The 19,221-nt window shown below is 45.5% G+C and overlaps 1 protein-coding gene across 1 annotated transcript in view; it reads right to left on the bottom strand.

The window, feature by feature from the left end:
• The window catches only part of LOC129782727 (SET-binding protein-like), a 258,827-nt gene that overhangs the window by 128,487 nt on the left and 111,119 nt on the right, over window positions 1–19,221 (bottom strand). The window contains 1 exon segment of the mRNA XM_055790905.1: window positions 9,815–9,886. Coding sequence (XP_055646880.1) covers window positions 9,815–9,886 — 72 coding nt within the window.

Here is a 19,221-nt window from a genome sequence, read left to right as displayed (position 1 = left end):
GAGAGAGTAAACAACTTCTGCTAATACACTTTCATCTCTTCTCCAAGGCTGACTCTCCCGCGAAGGAAAGGCTCTTGTTACACACCCACCAGCCCTGTCCACAGCCTTCTTGCAAACCTCTGCTTTGCACCCATCCCAGTCACAGCTGGACACAGCTGGGTGTGCCGATAGGCACCGTGACACCTTTTCCCACTGCTGCTTGCCTGCCCCAGCCAACCCTTCGACTGCCACCTTCACCTTTTAATGTCATACAGTCCTTGGGACAAAACCAATAATATATTTGCTTATGATGCTCTGACTGCAACAGGGATTTTTATGGAATGCCACAATATCATCTTAACTGTGGGGACGCTGCTGATTACAGGGGTCACGTTGGCAGTGAGGGAGTCTGTAACGTCTTCCCTTGTTCAGAGGATGGATACACTGGGAGTTCAAGTTTCTCTCTCCAGCTTCCATCTCTTGGTGCTTTGATCCTGACCACCTTTGAGAATAAAAGAGGAATTTAGCTCTTAAATATGATTCAGTTCCTGGTGTCTCGGTTAACATCCATAAAAGGATCAGTTTCTTTGTTACACAGGACAAGGCTGAGATGACAGAGTTGTAATAGGAGCAGCATGAAAAGAATATATCTTTTTAGTTAAAAAGGGCCAATCATTAACCATGTAAATAAACGAGTGGCTATTGAGTTTTAATAACACACTCCATTCTCTTGCTCATTCATGAAGAGGGGTGAGGAGAAAATGTTTTGAGGCTTCAAAAAGATATTTTTTTTTATTAGAGAATTACACATCATAGTGTTTCAGCACCACAAACACCTGCGGACAGTATGATTGCAAAACAGGACATTCGTGAGGCTGCAAGAAAATGGGCACAAAAAGGAGAATCCTTTTATCAAGTAAAATATCTGAAGGCTGTGGTTGAGTGTTTTGTTGTTTTTTTTTTTCTCTGACTTTTAAAGGTGTCACATACTCAAATTCAAACAAGCAGACAGTTGCCAGAAACAGTCTAAAACCAGTAAGCTGCTTGCATTGGACACATCATTTTGGTTTCTTGGCCTCTTGACACTCACATTAATTTTAATCTCATTTGGGTTTCATCCAAGGCAATTGGAGAGTTTTTTTAAGGTCACCAATGACCTCTGAACTTCAATGTTGGCATTTTAGGGCATTTTATCTAAAACAGGAGATAAGGGCAGAAATGGCCATTCATTCACCAACCTAAAAAAAAAAAAAAAAAAAGTAATGACATAATTTGGGGTTTCAGTTGAAGCAGCTGAAGTCAGCTGCTGAGGCTGTACAAAGAGGTGATACTGCTGGAGGGAGGAGTGTTTTGAAGAGCATGCAACCATGGCATCACTTCCTTTTGTCAATAGTACACAGCCACAACTGATAAGAAGTTCAGTTCTAACTCTGTATGCTTGCAAAGTAGCAACCCGGAGAACCCTAAGCCATACCTGCTCTTGGCTGTGTCTGAATTTCTGTTTCTTCCCTCTGAAAGAGTGTAGAAATGGAAACTTTTTAAGAAGTTAGGTCTTAGGAAGAACCAGTAGATAAATAGCCTCGCATTACATTGTCCCTGGCAACTCAGACTACTCTGAATGTGTCAGACCTGACCTTGGATTCCTCCCAGTGAGAGATAATACACATCTCTTGTTTCTCACTTAGACTTGCCAAGACATTGTCTTGAGCTTCATCTCCTAGGTGCTAAATGGCTTGCCATGCAGGAGATAAGCTGAAGCTCTCAGATGAAGGATAAGGCTGATAAATTTGCTCCTTGGGAGCAAGGGGACCTCTGATGTTGTGTCTAAAGGTCACCTAGAAGATAGAACTAAGCTGTTAACATCATAAAAAAAAAAAAAAATCCACGGTAAATACCTTGCAGAACATGTGCCTCTCTCCAGGGGGAAGACCCTGGCCACTGTTCATCATGTTCCTTTGAATGCTGTGGGAAGTTTCTCAAAGTTTCTCAGACCCTGTGGAACAGCTGAGTGCGTGACCATGTTAGCTGAGTGAGTGACACAAGGTTCAGAGGGCTTTATGTCAGAAGCCACATGGGCTGGGATGCCACTCCTCCTCCTGCCCCATGGCAAGGAAGGCTCCTATGACAGAAGTTACCTAAAGAAAAAGGAGCCTCTGATGTCTTCATGGTGATTTCAGTAGGCTTTTTGCAAAGGATTCTTCGTTTCTACCAGCCTGCTCCATTCATACCCATTAAAGAGCTATTTATTACCCTTCTACCCAATACCATCTGCAAACACTGCAGGTCCTGACAACACTGAATCAGAAATAAGGCCACCTTCCTCAGGAGGGGAGCAAGGCACTGCAGAAGGTACCATTTCTCCTCATTCCCTCTTCCTAAGACAAGTGTAAGAAAAGACATTTTCCTCCCTCACCTTGTCAAGGGCTCCTTCCAGCCATCTGAGGCTCCTGCTTTTATGCTTCCATCACTGTCATGCACCTTTTCCCAGCCATGATAGCATGGTAGAGCCATTCCCTTCTCCCAAATGCCCACATCACCTCACTTATCCTTACCAAGCTCATGCTCTGCTCTTGTCCACGTTACTTTCTGATTGAAGAACCAGGAGCATCCTATAGAGCAGCTGCTGCTCAAATACAAGAGACCAGAACTGTGGTATTCCAATATGAAGGGTACTGTGGCAACTAATTTTGGTGGCACATAGATAAAACACCAATTTCATTTATCTGAATCTAGTAAAATCTGAAAAGACGTTGTAGGAAATCATGCCTATGTCTTAGTCAATGGAAATTGTGGGTTGTTTCTGGGAAGACTGACAGTTGTAAAACGAATCTGCCAAACGTTCATTCACAGCTTCATTGCAAAGCCATTACAGATACAGCAAAGACCGCCAAACTCACAAGGGTGTGTGTGAAAGCACATGTGTGAATGGGGAGCACCACGTTTTCTTTTTTCCGAGGCAACCTGGCAGCCTGGAGGTGACAGGAGAGTAAAGAAGAGATGCTCTTGACAGTGCCAGTACACCTCAATGCTGTGGCACTTTTTTTTCCCCAACTGATAACTTGAGCCTGAAGTCACCTCTGCAAGAAAACCACACAACCCTTCACTAACGAATTGCTCATGATGCTTGGAGAAGGGTGCTGGAGGTCTCAAGCCAGCCCATCTCACCCTTCCCATGAAGAAGAGCACACTGAGGTGTTGATTAGTGTGGCTGGCCAGGCTGCTGTGCTGCCCCGTTAGTGGTGGATACCGGAGCTGATATAGCTTGATTTTACTGGTGCCCTTTGCAGCTGTTTTTGCTGCACCCAGAAACCACAGAAGGCTGAAATGAAACTATACGCACAACATCTGCAGGTCACATGTGCCCTGATACTCTTGTGTTTATGTTCAGGCTGATTATTATACACAGAAGGAGGATGTGCAGAAAACATTGGTCCCTGTGGGATAGCACGTCGCAGTGATTTTCAAGCTGGTTGCTCTGCGAGTAAAAGCCAGGGTGCTAGCAAGCAATGCCTGCAGAGTTAGCCTTGATTTCAGCTTTGTGGATCAATATTAACAGTAATATTGTATTTCCAGGGCATACTCAACTGACAGAACTATTGATTATTTGGTCTGTAGCAGTGCATTGATACTTGATAGCGAACTGGCGCACTGAAAAAATAAATGTGCAGTTGTTAACAAGCTACACAGGGCATTGAGTTTCAGTGACACAACTGGGATATCGCTTCCTTTGTCTAAAATGGAACATCTTTAACGTGTCAAAAATATAAATTACTTATTTGACTTACTTGAAATACCTGGGGAAAATGCCTTCCTCACTGAAACCTGCAGATTAAGGTCATGTTTCAAAATACGTGCCAAATTCAATTGATAATTTCATCCTTACTGTGACTAAACACTTCAGCTATTCTTAAAGGGGAAATATTGCGTTGGATATGTTTAAACATGTATTCTATCAGATCATCTTGTGCATGAACAGATTTCAGTGAAAGAAAAGATAATGAAACATTACACTTTGGTTACAGTAGTTGAGCCAAAGTTATATTTTTCACTAGGTTTTTGATTTAGTACAAAAAAATACACACACACAAATGTATATATACTTACAAACATATAAATATATACATATAATTGGATAAGGTGAAGTCAAAGTAAAACTTTCTTTATCAAACAAAGTGTTTACTTATATTTGAGACATAATGTTATATCCATCCATGAGCTGTTTTATTATATATAAGCTTACAATTGTCTCCTATGAACACATTTAACTATCAACCACTAAGCCATTTAAAGGAAATCATAGAATACCAATCCTATAGCTGGCACCTATTGATAAATGAACCTCCCTACGCTGAAGGAGAAAGAAATACTTTCTATGAAGAAAAATAATGGGTGGAATTCACTGTTGCAGGGAAAAGCACATCAGTGACTTAGTCTTTTTGTCTGAGCTTGGAGGGGCAGGGGAGGTGACAGGTAAATATGCAAGAAATGCACCTCTGCTACACATAGCCTTTCTCTAGGGTAATATAACCTTTTCTCCGCTATCAGGATCAAGGGAGGCTGAACCAGCCTCTGATGGCAGCTCTCCAATCCCAAGTTGAGGATGATGGAGGATGGAGTTGAGGATGTTGGAATACAGTTTCTTAGTTGGGCCTTAGCTTCTTCAGATGCTGGTAAACTAAATGTGCCCAGAAATATTCCCAGACATCAAGGCAAACTGGCACAGAATGTTTTTTATCTCTGCTCAAAACCGTAACTTGACTTTGCTAATGCAGCAGCTAAATGCAAGTAGCTCACTGGGATGAACCCTGATCCATGCTGAGGAATGATTTAGGAGCTTGCTAGTTGTTGTGGACCAAAAGTGTTCCAAGGACTGGTCTAGTAGTTTGAGTATACCCAGTCACACTCCCATTAACAGTCCCAGAGCTTAAGACAGATGTAGCCCAAAACATTAGTACGACATATGTCCTTCTTCCTCTTTTCCTGCCCAAGATCAACTCTTTCCAGCCAGGAGAAGGGAATTGTATGGCTCTAGGTTTGGTTATAACAATAATCTTTTGCTGGTTCATGAAATCACTCTTACTCAGTGAGAAACTGGAGATCACTACTGTCTGCCGTCCAAGAATAATTGCAAGGAACCAGATGTTATGTGTTTAAAATGACGAAGGTGTTTTACGTGGGGAGCTTAACTTCATAAACAAACCACTGCCCTCTTTTTCCCATCCCACACCATGTCATCTGCCTGACACTACATCTTCAGCATTTCCAACTTTAAATTGCATACCCCTAAAAAAGCATCCCACCTCAAGTAGTTGCCCTATGCTCTAGCCATGCTACATTGGAGGACCATAAAATGTCCCATTGGGACTTCTACGCTGAGCTGCCCAAGGCAAAGCAAATGTGTTTTCATGGGTCCCTCTGAGCTACAACAAACTGAACACAAGCTCTTTACTCTGAGAAGAACTGACCATATCAGGGCAGGGCCCATCTGGCAGAAGGCATAGCAGGATTAACACAATCCCACACCAAAAGGGAAGATCTTGGTACAGTATTTCCCAAGTCTGGGCACCCTTCTACACCCCACAGACACATAAGAACTACAAGGCAGATGAGGGAAGCAGGGACAACATTTCTTACCTACACCTTCTTCACCACACACACCACAAGGCCTTCTCAGTGGAAAGGTTTCAAAGCTGCCATCAGAAGCTATCACTCCTAGATGGGAGCTGTTCAGGGGAACCCATCCCTCTGAATGGTTTCATTCATGATGCTTGTAACCATGGCCATCACCCGTGCAGCAACGGAACTGTGGTTTGCCGATGGAGCTTGGGAGGAAGCACCTTATCGTAGTGAGCCAGCTGTATTTTGGCAATGGCACTTCTTTGGTGGACGGACAGCATCAAGGCTGCCATCCACCCTTCGCAGTTCCTGGTTTGCCCAAAGAAAAGATGGTGGAGACTTGTGTCAGGCAGCTGGTGCCTTCTCCCAGCTCCTACCTGGACACCTCCCTGGCCCTGGCAGTGGCAGGTGAAAGCACCATGTGGGCTCACCGCCTCAACGTTGCACACTGGCTCCCTAACTCAGGAGCCAACAGAATCTAATACCTTATGATCCTATGATCTTGTGCAAGAGGTAGGAGGAGTGAGAAGCCCAGCAGGCACTTGATTGAAGAGGCTGGGGGAGTTAAGAAATGACGGTGTCCTGCTGTGTATTTCCTCCACCTCCATAACCTTCTCATTTTCCAAGAGTTTCCATAGGGCTGTGGCAGCTATTGTTCTCCAGATCCCACTACACTAACAGCAGTTTGGGATCCACATACCACCAGCCCTTCTTCTTCTTCCCATTGGGAAAATGAGCGGCTTGTTTGGCTTCAACAGCAAACAAAACACGTACAAGTCAGCCACCCTCATGCTAACCATGTGCAGGGTTATGCTACATACTCCACAACCAGGATGGGCTGCCTGGACATGCTGTCCTGCTCAGCTAAGCCCAAAACTTCACAAACATGTGTCCACCCTTTCTTCCTTGCAGGGGTGACCACAGAAGCCAGATCAAACTTTGGCACAACCATTATCAATGTGCAGAGGCAGCAATGAACGTTTCTTTTCTTTAAGGAAGGAACACTTTTCTTTCTTAAAACTTATTAATTTATGCCCAGTTATCAGTAGGGATAAAGATGCATGTTGGCCATTAAGATAAAAAGGAGGGTAATTTAAATGTACAGCAAAGTTTAAGGATTAATCTTGCACAGGTAGGTAGGTAAGATCAGTGGAAAAGTTGTTCTTGTTTCTATTTGGCTCCATAAAAAGAGAAATACTATCAGGGCTGTGCCTTTTTTAAAACCTGCATTTTTTTTCCTAAAAAGGGTTGAAAATGGTTTAAGAATTACTGTTTTTATCTCAGAAATGACAGAGACATTTCCATGTGAATGTTTCCCTTTGCAGTCAGACACCCACCTTCACCATGCGTGTACCTTTGATTCAGGGGCCGCAGGTGAGCTGTGGTCCAAGGACTCGGGGTTCATTTTGTGTAGATCTTTCTGCCAAAATGGGGTTATTAGTGACAGAAAATATTGCAAGGTCACCAACAGCCTTGATAGAAATGGGAGGGCAGGAGAATATTAGGGAAAAACTAAACTGTAATACAACTGTAGTTGACAAACCCGAGTGTATTTGGATTTCACTCCCCTGTTTGTTTTCTAATGATTGTCCTGGCCCGAGTGATTAACCACCGGAATATACCAAAGAAGGTTATTCACAGGAAGGATCTCATGATAAAAAGGCTATTCCTGGCCCTCTTTCCATCACATCATAATCTGTTCACTAATATGGTTTGAGATCTTAGCTGATCAAAAGGTCATAAGATGTTACCGCTAAGTATCACTCTGTCTCTGTTCAGCCGAAGGCGTTTTTGCTCTGTGCAGCAGGAGAGGAATGCAATAGCAAAGCCTTCAAATCTGTTTGTATAATAGATGAAGTCTTTGCTATATGGCATTTATCTTCCTTCAGGGAGTGACACCTGATAAATAAATCCCTAGTTCCCAGTGAATTTAAATAAAACAAAGCCAAATCACATCCCTGCACATTGTAAATACAGAACTGTGGAGAATGTGAGAGTTCCCACTCTCCCACCATTGTCTTTTCTACAAAATCTATAAAGTGTTGACCAGTCTCAAATTCTGCCAAAATCAAGGCAGTCCAAAACTCTGACTACATTACAAAGTGTATAGCAGTAACATAGGAGGGTCTAAAAGACACATCACTTATTTAGACTAATGAAATAGTAAAAATTACTTCTTTTTTCTTTAAGTTAGCAAAAAGCAAAATTAAAAGACATGAGGCTTATTAGCATACCAATAGGAATAATTGAGCGAAAATTGGGAGAAATCTAGTAAATGGGGCGATGTGTTTCCCAGTGAATAACACTAGGGGGGACAATTTTCAAACATCCTGGGATGAATAAAATAGGGAACCACATCCGACCCAACACCACCATATTGGCCAGTTGGTCTCTGTTGTACTGCGGTGTGCTGGTGGCGGTGGGCCCACCAGTCCTGCTACCATGCCCATCCCTGGATGCCAGCCATCACCTCCAGCACCAGCCACAGCCACTTCTCTGGCCATCCTGCGTCCAAGTCGTTCAACATAGGCAAACCCACAGATCGCTGCCCAAAACAGCAGGGAGAGAGGGTACCACTGCCAACAACCACCTGCCACCTGAAGTTCTTGTCTAGCAGGTTGGCAGAGCTAGCTTCTGTGAGCATTACCATTGGAAAAAAGCACTGTTTTGTGTCTCCTGCACACCTGAAGGGTTGTCACAAGCAAATGAAAACCCTCAGCATTTCCCAAACTATCCACCCTGGATCTCCAGAGGCAGAGATCTATGCCAGGACCAACAGACAGTTTCTTTAGCTGCAACTGGCAGTCATTTTGCTCCTCTGCATGCTTTCAAAGCTGAAAGCCATCAAAGATTAGCAGAAAAAATCATGACTATTTTTTCCCTAAGAAGCAGCACTGGTAATAGGCTTCAGGAAAAATCCTCCTAAATGCAAGTGATAAGCGTAGACTGTGTGAAGGCTGACAGGTCTGATTATAATTATCACTGCAAGGGGACCAGCACTAACTGCCCTTCTGGAAGGCAATGACAATTCCTGGAAGGGAACGTGCGAGTGAATTATCATAAACAAAATCATTGCAAGTGGAATTGTCTTTCAATGGGAGACTAAATAAGGCCCTGATCTGAGGGGGGGGGGGGGGGGGGGGGGCGGGGGGGAACTCTCAAAACAATGAGCACTTATTAAAAAGTTCATCCCAACAGAAAATGGCACTCAATCATGTGCTTGAGTTTCACTGACTTCAGGATGATGGGAGTAAAAGAATGGAGCGGGACACATGAGGCATGAGATGGAGTCATGCATGTAAGAGGTTTTTGGAAATTAAGGGTATCTTGTGAACAGAGAGACCCATAGAGCGTGTTGGTCCAGACTGAGCTAAATGTTCAAAATTAAGACAAAATTCAGGCAGCCTTGTCCCAGCCTTCCCCCCTTCCTCACATCCTAGTGGGAAGAAAGCCAGAGTCTACACAGAGCTCTTTAAACTGCATCTGTACACCAAGTTCCTCAAATTGCACCTATATATTGACTGAAATACCACATTAGCCTTCCAAAGGCGTTTTGAGGTAGATATGGTAGGTAGTATTCCTTCAAGATCATCCTTCCCTAACTTTCTTTGTGCTCTCTGACAGCATCACATTTTTCTTAGGCTGCAGGTTGTTTTGGCATTTCTCATTCTATTTCCATTGGAAACTCAGAAGCAGAGAAACTTGGTCAATCTGGAGTGAGGGTAGCAGTACAGTAGCTTTTTCTTTCTGAACACAGGGAAATAGATATTATCTTCTTAATAGTGGGCTATAACTGCAGAGGAGATGAAGAGAAGAGCCTCAGAGTCAAAGGCAGTTCTAGGAATTCCGGTCTCATTATATCTCAATGGAGTGAAGCAAATAAATTGCGCAAGGAGACATATGGAAGCTCACTACGCAAATGGCCTATTTAAGGCTCTTAGTTCCTAATTAGGTCCTGGTGTCAGGAGGTTGATAACAATTATTCGCACATAGATCATTTGGATACAATATAAACTGTTCTCAAACTCAAACCATCACCATGGCATGCATTAAAAAGAAGCCCTATTTAACTTGATCTTTTTAGACTGTTTGCTTAGCACTTGGACTATCAGTTTTGTGCTACACATATCCTAAATCTCATGTCTAACACCGCAAGAATGGGCTGGAAAGGAAAAAGGATTAAACAAAACCCTTCACAGCCATAACCCTTTGTTCTTACCTTGTTCACAGATTTCGTCACTGGACTCTGCACAGGGAACCCACACTCTCTTCCCAAATTCTTCATCTGACTCTGTGGCGTTTCCCAAAGCAAAGAGAAAAAAGAAAACCTTGATTGTGGGAATGACTGTGCAGAAAATGGTCACAAGCATCCAAAGTTTTGCTCTGCTTTTCTCCATTTCCTTAACATCTTTCTGTGTGCCCACCACCACCTGCCAGCCCGGCCCCTCCGAGCACTCAGTGCTGGGGCTCACCCTCAGCCCCACTCAGTCTAGGAGGGGCCCCCAAGCTTCCCCTTAACACACACAGACGCTTACGTTTCTTCTTCCAAGTAGCCCTGGTAAACACGTCGGCACCATGGGGCCATCACGGCTTTCCCCGGCAGCCGCAGGGCTGGCAATGAGGCGTGATGGCAGGGAGCGGTGCCATGGATTCCTGTGACAACCTAGATCAGAAAGGCTTAGGAAGAGCAGCAAGGTGTCACGGGGTGCCAACGCGCCTGCTTTATTGAAGAGTTAAAGCAGGGAGATGAAGCCAAGGACTACCACACTGCAAAACCATTTAGAACAGGGTAAGGGCTTGTGATTCAGCGTCACAACTGCAGCAAGCCTGCTCTGCCCTGTGCTTCTGCACTTCTGGTATGAAAATGAGATCTTCCTCTCCTCTTCTTCCCCTCCCACTTCTCTCCCCTCTTTGTCCACCTCTCCAGCCCTTCACATAAAGGTGAAATATTTTACATTTTCACCTGTGGTGATGCAGATCAGAGAGTGTTTGCTTTGCTTTGCTTTTCACTGATTTTGCCCAAGGCATCCTTTTAAGCGGCAGTCTGTGCAAAGATAATAGGTGGCACAATCCTCTGTAGCTGGAATCGGCAACAAATCAGCCATCTGCCACTCCAGGGGTCTGAGATTAACCCAGCTACTGGACCGTGACTGCAAAACATTTGCACATTTAGATTACAGAAATGTGAGGTTACCGGTCCAAAAAATAAAAGACTGGAAGTGGGGAAGGTGTGGGAAAAAGGGGTAGAAGATAGCCTTGGAAGAGTCCTCCAGATTAACACTTCCAGACACGAGTCATCTCATAACAACCCCAAGCAGACAACATTTCTCATTATAAGGTGTTAAAAGGATGAAGGATTTGAAGGAAGCAACTTGACATTCATGAGACATCATGTTTCAGGGAAATATATCTGAAGACACCTCTTTGATAGAGGGAGAAATAAAGACAAAGACATTCAGCTGCCTTGTCAATGCCTTGCAATGCTCCTTGGGAAGTATGACCAGATATATATCCAGATGGCTTACTTGGACCACCTGGAAAGTACAAGAGTAACATTTTTGGCCCAAGATAGACGAGATCCATTACACAAGTTCCCTTACTCCAGAGCACTGTCAAGATATCAAGGAAATTGAAAAGGTCTGTAACCTGAAATATCAAAGTTTAGGAAGGTCTCCTCATGTGTTGTCCTCAGTTTACCTTCCCGAGTAACAGTCACCACACATTTCTACTTCGTGCACATGGATGCTGTTAGTCCATACTAATATTAGCCCATTTCATTGGGATACTCTCTACAAATCTGTTGGGAATTGTTATTTGGGAACTGAAGTAATAAGAGGTTTAAATCAGTGGTAAACACAAGCTGGCTCCACATCTAAAAGCCTGAGCCATCCTCTGTGCAGGTGCACGGTGGGTTAGGACAGCTGCCAGGGTCTCCTCTGCTCACTTTGATGTGGGCTTTAATCCCTACTCCTGGCATGTGCTTTTGTAGGTTGGAATCCCATGGTCAGGGATCTCAGGTTAAAAAGAGGAGCTTGTGCCCAGAGAAAGAGGTGCAGCTGCAACCAAAAGTATCCACAAGAACTTCTGAGGCAACAAGAAACTGAGGCAAGGTAGGCATGGTATGTGTCCTTAGTGAGGACGGTAGCTAAAATACATAACCCATCTCACTAAGTCCAAAGAGGCAACTAAAAAGCTAACAGCAAGCACTTGTGTGCATACAAACCCACATATTGCTACGGATGTACTTTATTCAACATGAACAGGTAGGATGGGGTGGAAGGCACGACGGCACATCGATTACTCTAAATTACATGGCCAACCCTCTTGTTGACATTTGCCATGGTTTCTTCACCCTCTCCAAGGTTCCTGGGCCAAGAACTACACACCCCTCTTTTGCAACAAGTTAAAAAGAGCAAAAAGAGAGGATAGCATCTTCTCTGTGCAAGCCCAAGTCAAGCTGTGGCAACTACATGGTACGAGGCACAGCTGAGAGCTGAGAAAGAGCAAGGGATCAGTTGCTGAAGACATCCTACTCCATATAAAACCTGATAGTCTCACCTCAGAAATGAGTGCACCTCCTAGCAACATTAATTTGGGACTGAGCTTTCAGTCCTCCAGGGGAAGGACCACTGATCTCTGAGGAGCTGTGAGGAGAATAAGAGGGTGAGGAGCACAGGCTGGATAACACCTTTAAGTCTCCCTAAATTCCTCACTGTTTATCATAGTATTTCCAAAAGGCACTGCTTGGGCAGAAATAGGTGCTCTGAAACCAGGTCTACGTGTCTGAAATCAAAGGTGAGTTTTGAACTGGTCTGGATATATACTAGGGCATGGTTTTCAGGTGAGAGAAAGGTCACAGGGATCATCCCACACCTGGGACTACAAACTGGGCCAAGCTAACAACCCAACAACCCGCAAGCTTCTGAGATGCAGCAAGTTAATGAGCCTCTGCCCGTGCTTTAGAAAGGTCTCCTTGAACTTGACCTGCTGACTGCGTGAATGCTAGAACTGCTGTTAAAACAGGATCTGGACCCATTTTCAAACCCAACGGCAGGAGTTTTCTCTTGTGCCCGTCTCCAGTTTCTGTAATGCCAACCTAAAACTCCAGATCCAAATGCTAGAACGAACCAGAACAGAGCATGTGTGCGGTGGGGGGAAGATCTTTGCATTCAGTTTCAACCATAAAACTACTACAAGAATGCTTGTGCTGGTAATAACTTTTAAAAGGCTTGAAAAATATCAACAGCCCATTAAAAAAAAATAAAGGCACTTTCATGTACTTTTTCCTAGCCTGTGAATGGAGGGAAAAGGGGACCAACACAGGCAAAACTTCTCTTTTCAGACAAAAAACACAGCAAAATTCCAGCCCGTCCCTTGCAAATTAATCAAATTTATGAACTGCTGTTGAAGTTTCAGCCCTATGTGATTTGGGGGTCTTTTTTTTATGCAGGCACGCTTTGCAGGAAAGGGCTTTTGCAGCTGAAGCACCAACAGTGCATTAACCAGGCGCCCAGCTGAGCTGTGGAGCCGCCTGGAAGTTGCCTGTCTCCCAGCAAATGAGAGGCGAACACCGACACAGGCGACGCTGCACCTTGCAGAGATTCATGTGTCCTACAAGTAACCTTGCATCAGGATACAGAGCCACGAGTGCAGCCTTATGGGTATGGAGAGAGGAGGAGGAGGACAGCAAGGAGGAGGGGAAGGAGTGGCAGCAGGAAAACAATCAGAAAACTCCCTGGGAATCAAGTCTTCTCTTCCTCCCTAGGAAAAAAAATAAAAAATAAAAATAAAAAATCCCTCTCTGATACGGAGATGGCAGGAGGGGGTGAGCACACTCGTCCCTTCTCTGCTTATAATCCTTTCCAGCGAGCCCCGTAACAGACACACACGGGCTGGGGACCGGCTACACACAGCATTTCTGCCAGGCGCTTGCCATGCTGCACCAGCTCCGGGGTACACAATACTGTCCCCCTTCCTCCCCCTCTCCCACCCTGAGTCACCAGCAAGGGTCCCCTCTCTTTCCCAGAACCCTTAAATATCATGGGGGTGGATGGGGGAGTAAAGGATCACATTTAAAAGAGAAAGGGGAACAGGGGGGAGGGAGAACACCCTTGAGCCCGGCCAGCGGCCCCAACCATTCTCATTCCCGGCACGTTTCGCTGCTCTCCAGCGCAGCCCAGCTTCGAAATATTAGTGCGGTGCAGAGTGCCATTTTCGAGTCGCTGCAGCTCCTTCTTGGCACCGGTTCAGCTTTTTGTCTTGCCTTCTCCTCCGAGTGCCCAGTGGAGGGAGGAGGAAAGAAAGGAAGAAAATAAAGCCCAGCCGCCTCGCTGCTGGGGCCATCAGCCTCCCTGCAGCACACCCCACCCTGCCTGCGGCACCCAGCACCCTCCCAGCCAACTCCCAACCAAACCACTCGGCAAACATAAATCTCTTCCCACCTCCACAGCAGCCAGTTCACAGCCTCCTTCACCCCCGCTCCATCCCCCCCCCCAGCTCTCCCACCACCCCTTTTCATTGCTCTCTCCTTTGTACTCCTCTAAATTTTCCCAGCCAAGCATTACAACCTTCCACCCTCACTTTCTCCTCCATCCCCAGCCCTCCCTCCCACCTCCTCCCCTCACATTGGCAAAAAAAAAAAATAATAATCATGCCATGGTTGCCATTGCACTGGCATCTCCTCGGAGCGGAGAGCCACTGCACCCACAACAACGCCTGGCAGGTCCCATCCAGCCCCCAGCTGCCCAAGCGCAGGCAAGCTGCTGTGCACACAGGCACACACATGTGCGCACACACATGTCACGGGGCAGGACACACTCTGTTTGCATCCCTTGGCATTGCTGTAAATACAAACTTCCTGCAAGCTTGGATTTGGCAACTGAATTCCTCCTTCTGCTTGTGGGGCTGGGATTGAAAAACAGGGAAGGAGGATGTATTTTTTTTAAGCAACACAAACATGGCACTGAGCGCTTCCACCAACAACTTCTCAGCCTGCTGTGCTGGCAACCAGCTGCTGGTTCCAGCCTGGCACCAGCTTTGGTTTGTTTTTCTCTCCTCTTAAACGCCCTCCTCCCAAATATTTATTCTCTTTCTTTTTTAGTTTGGTTATTTTTTTTTCTTCTATTTCCCTCTTAGCTTGTCCATAGAGGGACTCCCCCCAACATATCCAAAGCAGCATGTGTGGAAAGAGCACCAAAGGGAGTGAAATACGATGTAATACTCAAAGGACCAAGAAGGGGGAAAAGAACTCCATTTGAACGCACAACACACATATGCTCTTTCTGACGAAGATGGAAAGAATGAGATATGCCCTAAAACCAGGCAACACAACCCTTGTCCATGCCAGGGTGTGCAAGCCCCAGGCCCTGCCATGCAAGAGGGAGGGAGACAGGTTTGATAGCAAGGCTGAGAAAGATTGGTGCAAAATATGTGTTCTCCACAGAAAGGAGCTGAGAGAGGCAACTTTCAGCCAGTGACATGACTACAATTGAACCAGAGTTTGAAACACTGACATACGCATGACGGAGATAAAGTGGTAAATGCACCTGCTCTGGTGCCTGGAAGAAAGAGAGTTGGAGGAAAAAAATATAATAATGCTGATGCTGGGGATCAGTGGGGAGGGATGTGGAGGGGAGAAGATGCACCAGGGATTTTAGCATGGTGGGATGAGCGCATTAAGCTGCAAGCCAGGCTGGAGACCCAGAGCAGGGTATGGCCCCATAAGCAGCCGTTGATGTCCCGGAGGCTTTTTATGAGCCTGGTTGCACTCCTTTGTCCTCTGAGACACATCAGGCTTCCCTGGAAGCCACGGGAGTTAGAGGGCGATGAAGCAGATGGGCACTGGCTATGTCTCAGGGCTGGTGCCTCTGCTCCCTGCAGCAAGTTGCTCAGGAGGCTCAGCAAAAGTGCCAGGAAAAGGCTGGGGCTCACCAAACATGCTCCGGCCAGCTCGGGGAATAGCAGAGCAACCGGCTCGAAAGCAGGGTCACAGAGACAGACTGGGAGACAGCCAGCCAGCCAGCATGCTCGGGGTGGTACAGACAAAACAGCAGTGTCCTGAGCAGCTGCCTAATATGTATCTTGGCAAAATCTCGCCTGGCTGTGGATGAAGCAGAAATCGTCAGGCTGGAATCGTAAACCCATCAGTTGGTCTGACTTTTGCTTCCCTGGCCTGCACATATAATGCAGGAGGAAAGCAGAGGGCTGGATGACACCCTGTAGCTGCCAGAAGCCACATGGAGGAGCCGGTCCTTCGACCACCACCAGCTGCTACATGTGGAGCAGCTGATGGGCAGCCACTGAAGTGGTCTTAAGCAGATGCCCTGCTGTGATTGCACTCACTAAGGGATGCGGCACCTCTGCCACTGGGATGTGCCCCCTGCACAAGGTCCACATTAGAGATTTCTCCAGGCCATCACAGCACAGCTGGGGCTGGATGGGTTGCCTGGACCAATGTCCAGGTAAGACCACCAAATCCTCTCTTCTAGGTTGTGGTTTCACTGTCCCAGGCCCTTTGCATAAGAATGTCATCCAGCATTGGCAAAGGTTCCTCCCAGCATCTGCTTCTGAAGTCAGCCGGTGTCTATCCGAATCCTCTCTCCCAGACAGTTTACATGTCTTTTCTCTCTTCGCTATTCCTCAGGCTTAGGATGGGTTTCTGCCCTTCCCTCCAGCCTTTACGACCAAGTGCTGGCATTTGGCAGGACAGACTGGGTCCCTCGCGTGTGTCTGTGGCAAAGCAGACCCTGAAACCTCAGCTGGAGGCTCCTGCTGAGAAGCATTCCTGCCTGGAGGTATCATTGAAGTGACTCCCAGATAGAGGCACTTTCAGATCCTTTGAGTCAAAAGGCGCTATAAATAAAAGATATTACAGACTAACAAGTTCTCAGTTGCAAACTGGAGTGGGAAAGAATATTTTAGCATCCTCTTTCTAAGCACATTAACTCTTGGCAGACATAATTGTTCAGGTCTTCGGAGCTGAAAACTTCATGCTGTGTAGCACGTTGAGTCCACATGCTCCACCTCCAGCTTCAACAGCTCTAGAATCTACACTGCCCCTACGCTACACCCCCCCACTGCCCGTCACTATGTTTTTTGGGGGGTTGCAACAGTAAATATACACTCTGGGATGATCTTTCCCTGGAAAAAACTCTGCCTTCTCTGCTGTAAGCTCACAACAGACAGTGCCTAAAGATTTTTATCAACTGGCTTCTGATGCTTCTCTTCCCAGGGTGAGCAAGCACTTTGTATCAATCTGACTTGCTTTAGTGCAGTGACCCAGCACTGTGCTCCGCTGCTGAAAGTTCAGGTCCCAGCTGCGGGGCTAAACTCTTCCTGACACTGTGCTGATTTCTCCGTCTCTGTCACCCATGCTGCCAGGGAGGGGAGGGGAGGGCTGTTGTTTTTTTCCAGGCTGGAAAAGAAAAAAAAACAATTGTGCAAAATGCACAGAAGATGTGTCAAAGGACAGGGGGGAGGAAAGCAATGCTGACATGTATGGTGAAGTTGAGGAGAGGAAATCCTCTGGGCAGCATGGGGCACTTCATTTTGTTCTTTTTTCTTCACCAAGGAGAAAATCTTGCTCAAGATGCAATTAAAATGTTACAAACAAGGAAAAGCTTTTTGGGATGTCTTGAAGAACTTGTGTGCGTGCGCAAGTGCACGGGGAGAGATGCAGAAGGGGAAATCACTGGAAGTGACGGGTGAACTACAAAAGATTGGGTGGTTTGTTTTGGATAAAGATCTCCACATGCAGATGCTTATCTAAAGCCCTCAGTCTTCAGAGCAGGGCTGGAAATGTCTTAAGACCAGACCCTTGCATGATTTCCAGTATCTCTCAGAGCAGTCACCCATGCCAAAAACACCACAAAAACAGCTTTTTTTTCTTTTTCTTCTTCTTTTATGCAGTGTTTTGGTTCTTCTGCTTCTGGTTCCAAGCAAAACCTAAAACCGCAAAGTCTTTGACTTGAAGGTTGGACCCTGCTTATTTAGTTTCAAGCCATCCTGATTCTCATGATTGCACACATGAAGGGGAAACAGGGAAAAATGCTGCTGTGATTCTATGGAAAACTTTAAAAAGAAAAGAAGGCTCCCTGAAAAATGGCAGAAAAACATGATAGTTTCCCTAAGAGAAGAATACGAGCCTTGATTTCTCCCACCTTAAGCAGACTACTTATCTGTAAGCTGGGCTATTCTTCCCATAGATAACATGCCAGATCACAGCATTCCCAGTTCAAATGAGCCTGTTAGCCTTCGGTGGTTATTAGTCAGCAAATACTATTGAATCAATAAACAAAATAAAGATTTTGAAGAGTCTCTGGTTTCACTACCCAATCTCGAAACTCATCAGATCTTCAGTAGTCCTAATTTGAGAGAGAAGGAAGAAAGAAAATAGTTTGAACGTGATCCGGTGCCCTCCAGTTTTCTTAAATCAGAGGGTAATTGGGGTAAAATAGCCTGGGGATGATGCTGTTGGGATGAAAGCAGTATGTTTTCCTTATGTCCTCTGGACAAATAGGGCTGTTAGAAGGCTGGTTTTGATCTCTGGCTGGATTTACATTAGGACATCTCAAGTAATGTTGCTCAGTGTGTAAGGCAGATCAGAATCAGGCCAGTGTGCTTGCAAGGATGTTGCTACATATCCTATGGCCCTGGACTATTCACCTTGGGAAGGTTAAAAGCACATTCATTGTAAAGAATGAATGTTTTGCTGTTAAAGACTAGATTATGTCCTTCCTAAATGATTTCTTGTAGTCTTTTTTCCCTGTCTTTCCTATTTATTAATTACTCAAGCAATGATCTTCATCTTATCCAAGTGGTTTGGAGACCAAGACTCAGGTCTGCAGCTGGTACAGAGCAGGATAATTCAATCAGAGTTGACAGAAACAATGGACAAAGTCAGTGGAAAAGGTGTGACCAAGAGTTTATACTGCACAGGATTCCCCACCAAGCACACAGCCTTCTAGGCAGCACAGTACATATAGTCTAAGTATTTTCTCACTGAAGCTGATTACACTTCTTGTGGGTGACCAAGACAGGTACAGGAGGCCCAAGACCCCATCCATGTCCACATGTGTGAATCGGGAGCAGCTCCATTACCTGTCACATGCTGTGCTCTTTGCAAAATCCGTTCATTGTGTCCTGCTAAATGCTGCAGGGCGCTGATTATTTTTGTCAAAACTTGGCTTTTGTGCAGCTTCTTGGTTTACATAGTGGGAAGGAGGGGAGGGTTTAACTTATGGCTTGAAAGAAAGAAAGTAAAAAATCTGGACCCTTTCAAGAGTGCTGAACAGTTGAGAAATCTGGCCTGAGCTTGTTTGAAAAAGTGACCCCATCAATCTAGTTATTACACTATTCTCCTGCCTATGACTAACACCTGGGTTGGTATTTACTTGCAGAAAATGTTGGCGAGAGATGGGGGTTCCCATCCACTTGTGCTTTTTACTGTTCCCCCGAGATCCAGGCTCCGGTGACGATGGAGCAGACCGCTTCACAGGTGCACAGTTTATACGCCAAAACAGGCTGTAACTCAGGGCAGAGGAAGAAAGGGATGGAACAACACCTGTTTGTAGAAGCAACCATTGGAAAGAGATGCTGACCACGTTCATTTTACAGGTCTCATCTCCT

This window comes from Falco peregrinus, chromosome Z, assembly GCF_023634155.1.
Source record: "Falco peregrinus isolate bFalPer1 chromosome Z, bFalPer1.pri, whole genome shotgun sequence".
Taxonomy (NCBI): domain Eukaryota; kingdom Metazoa; phylum Chordata; class Aves; order Falconiformes; family Falconidae; genus Falco; species Falco peregrinus.
The sequence above is the reverse complement of the archived record's forward strand: the minus strand, read 5'-3'. Positions and strand labels throughout refer to the sequence as shown.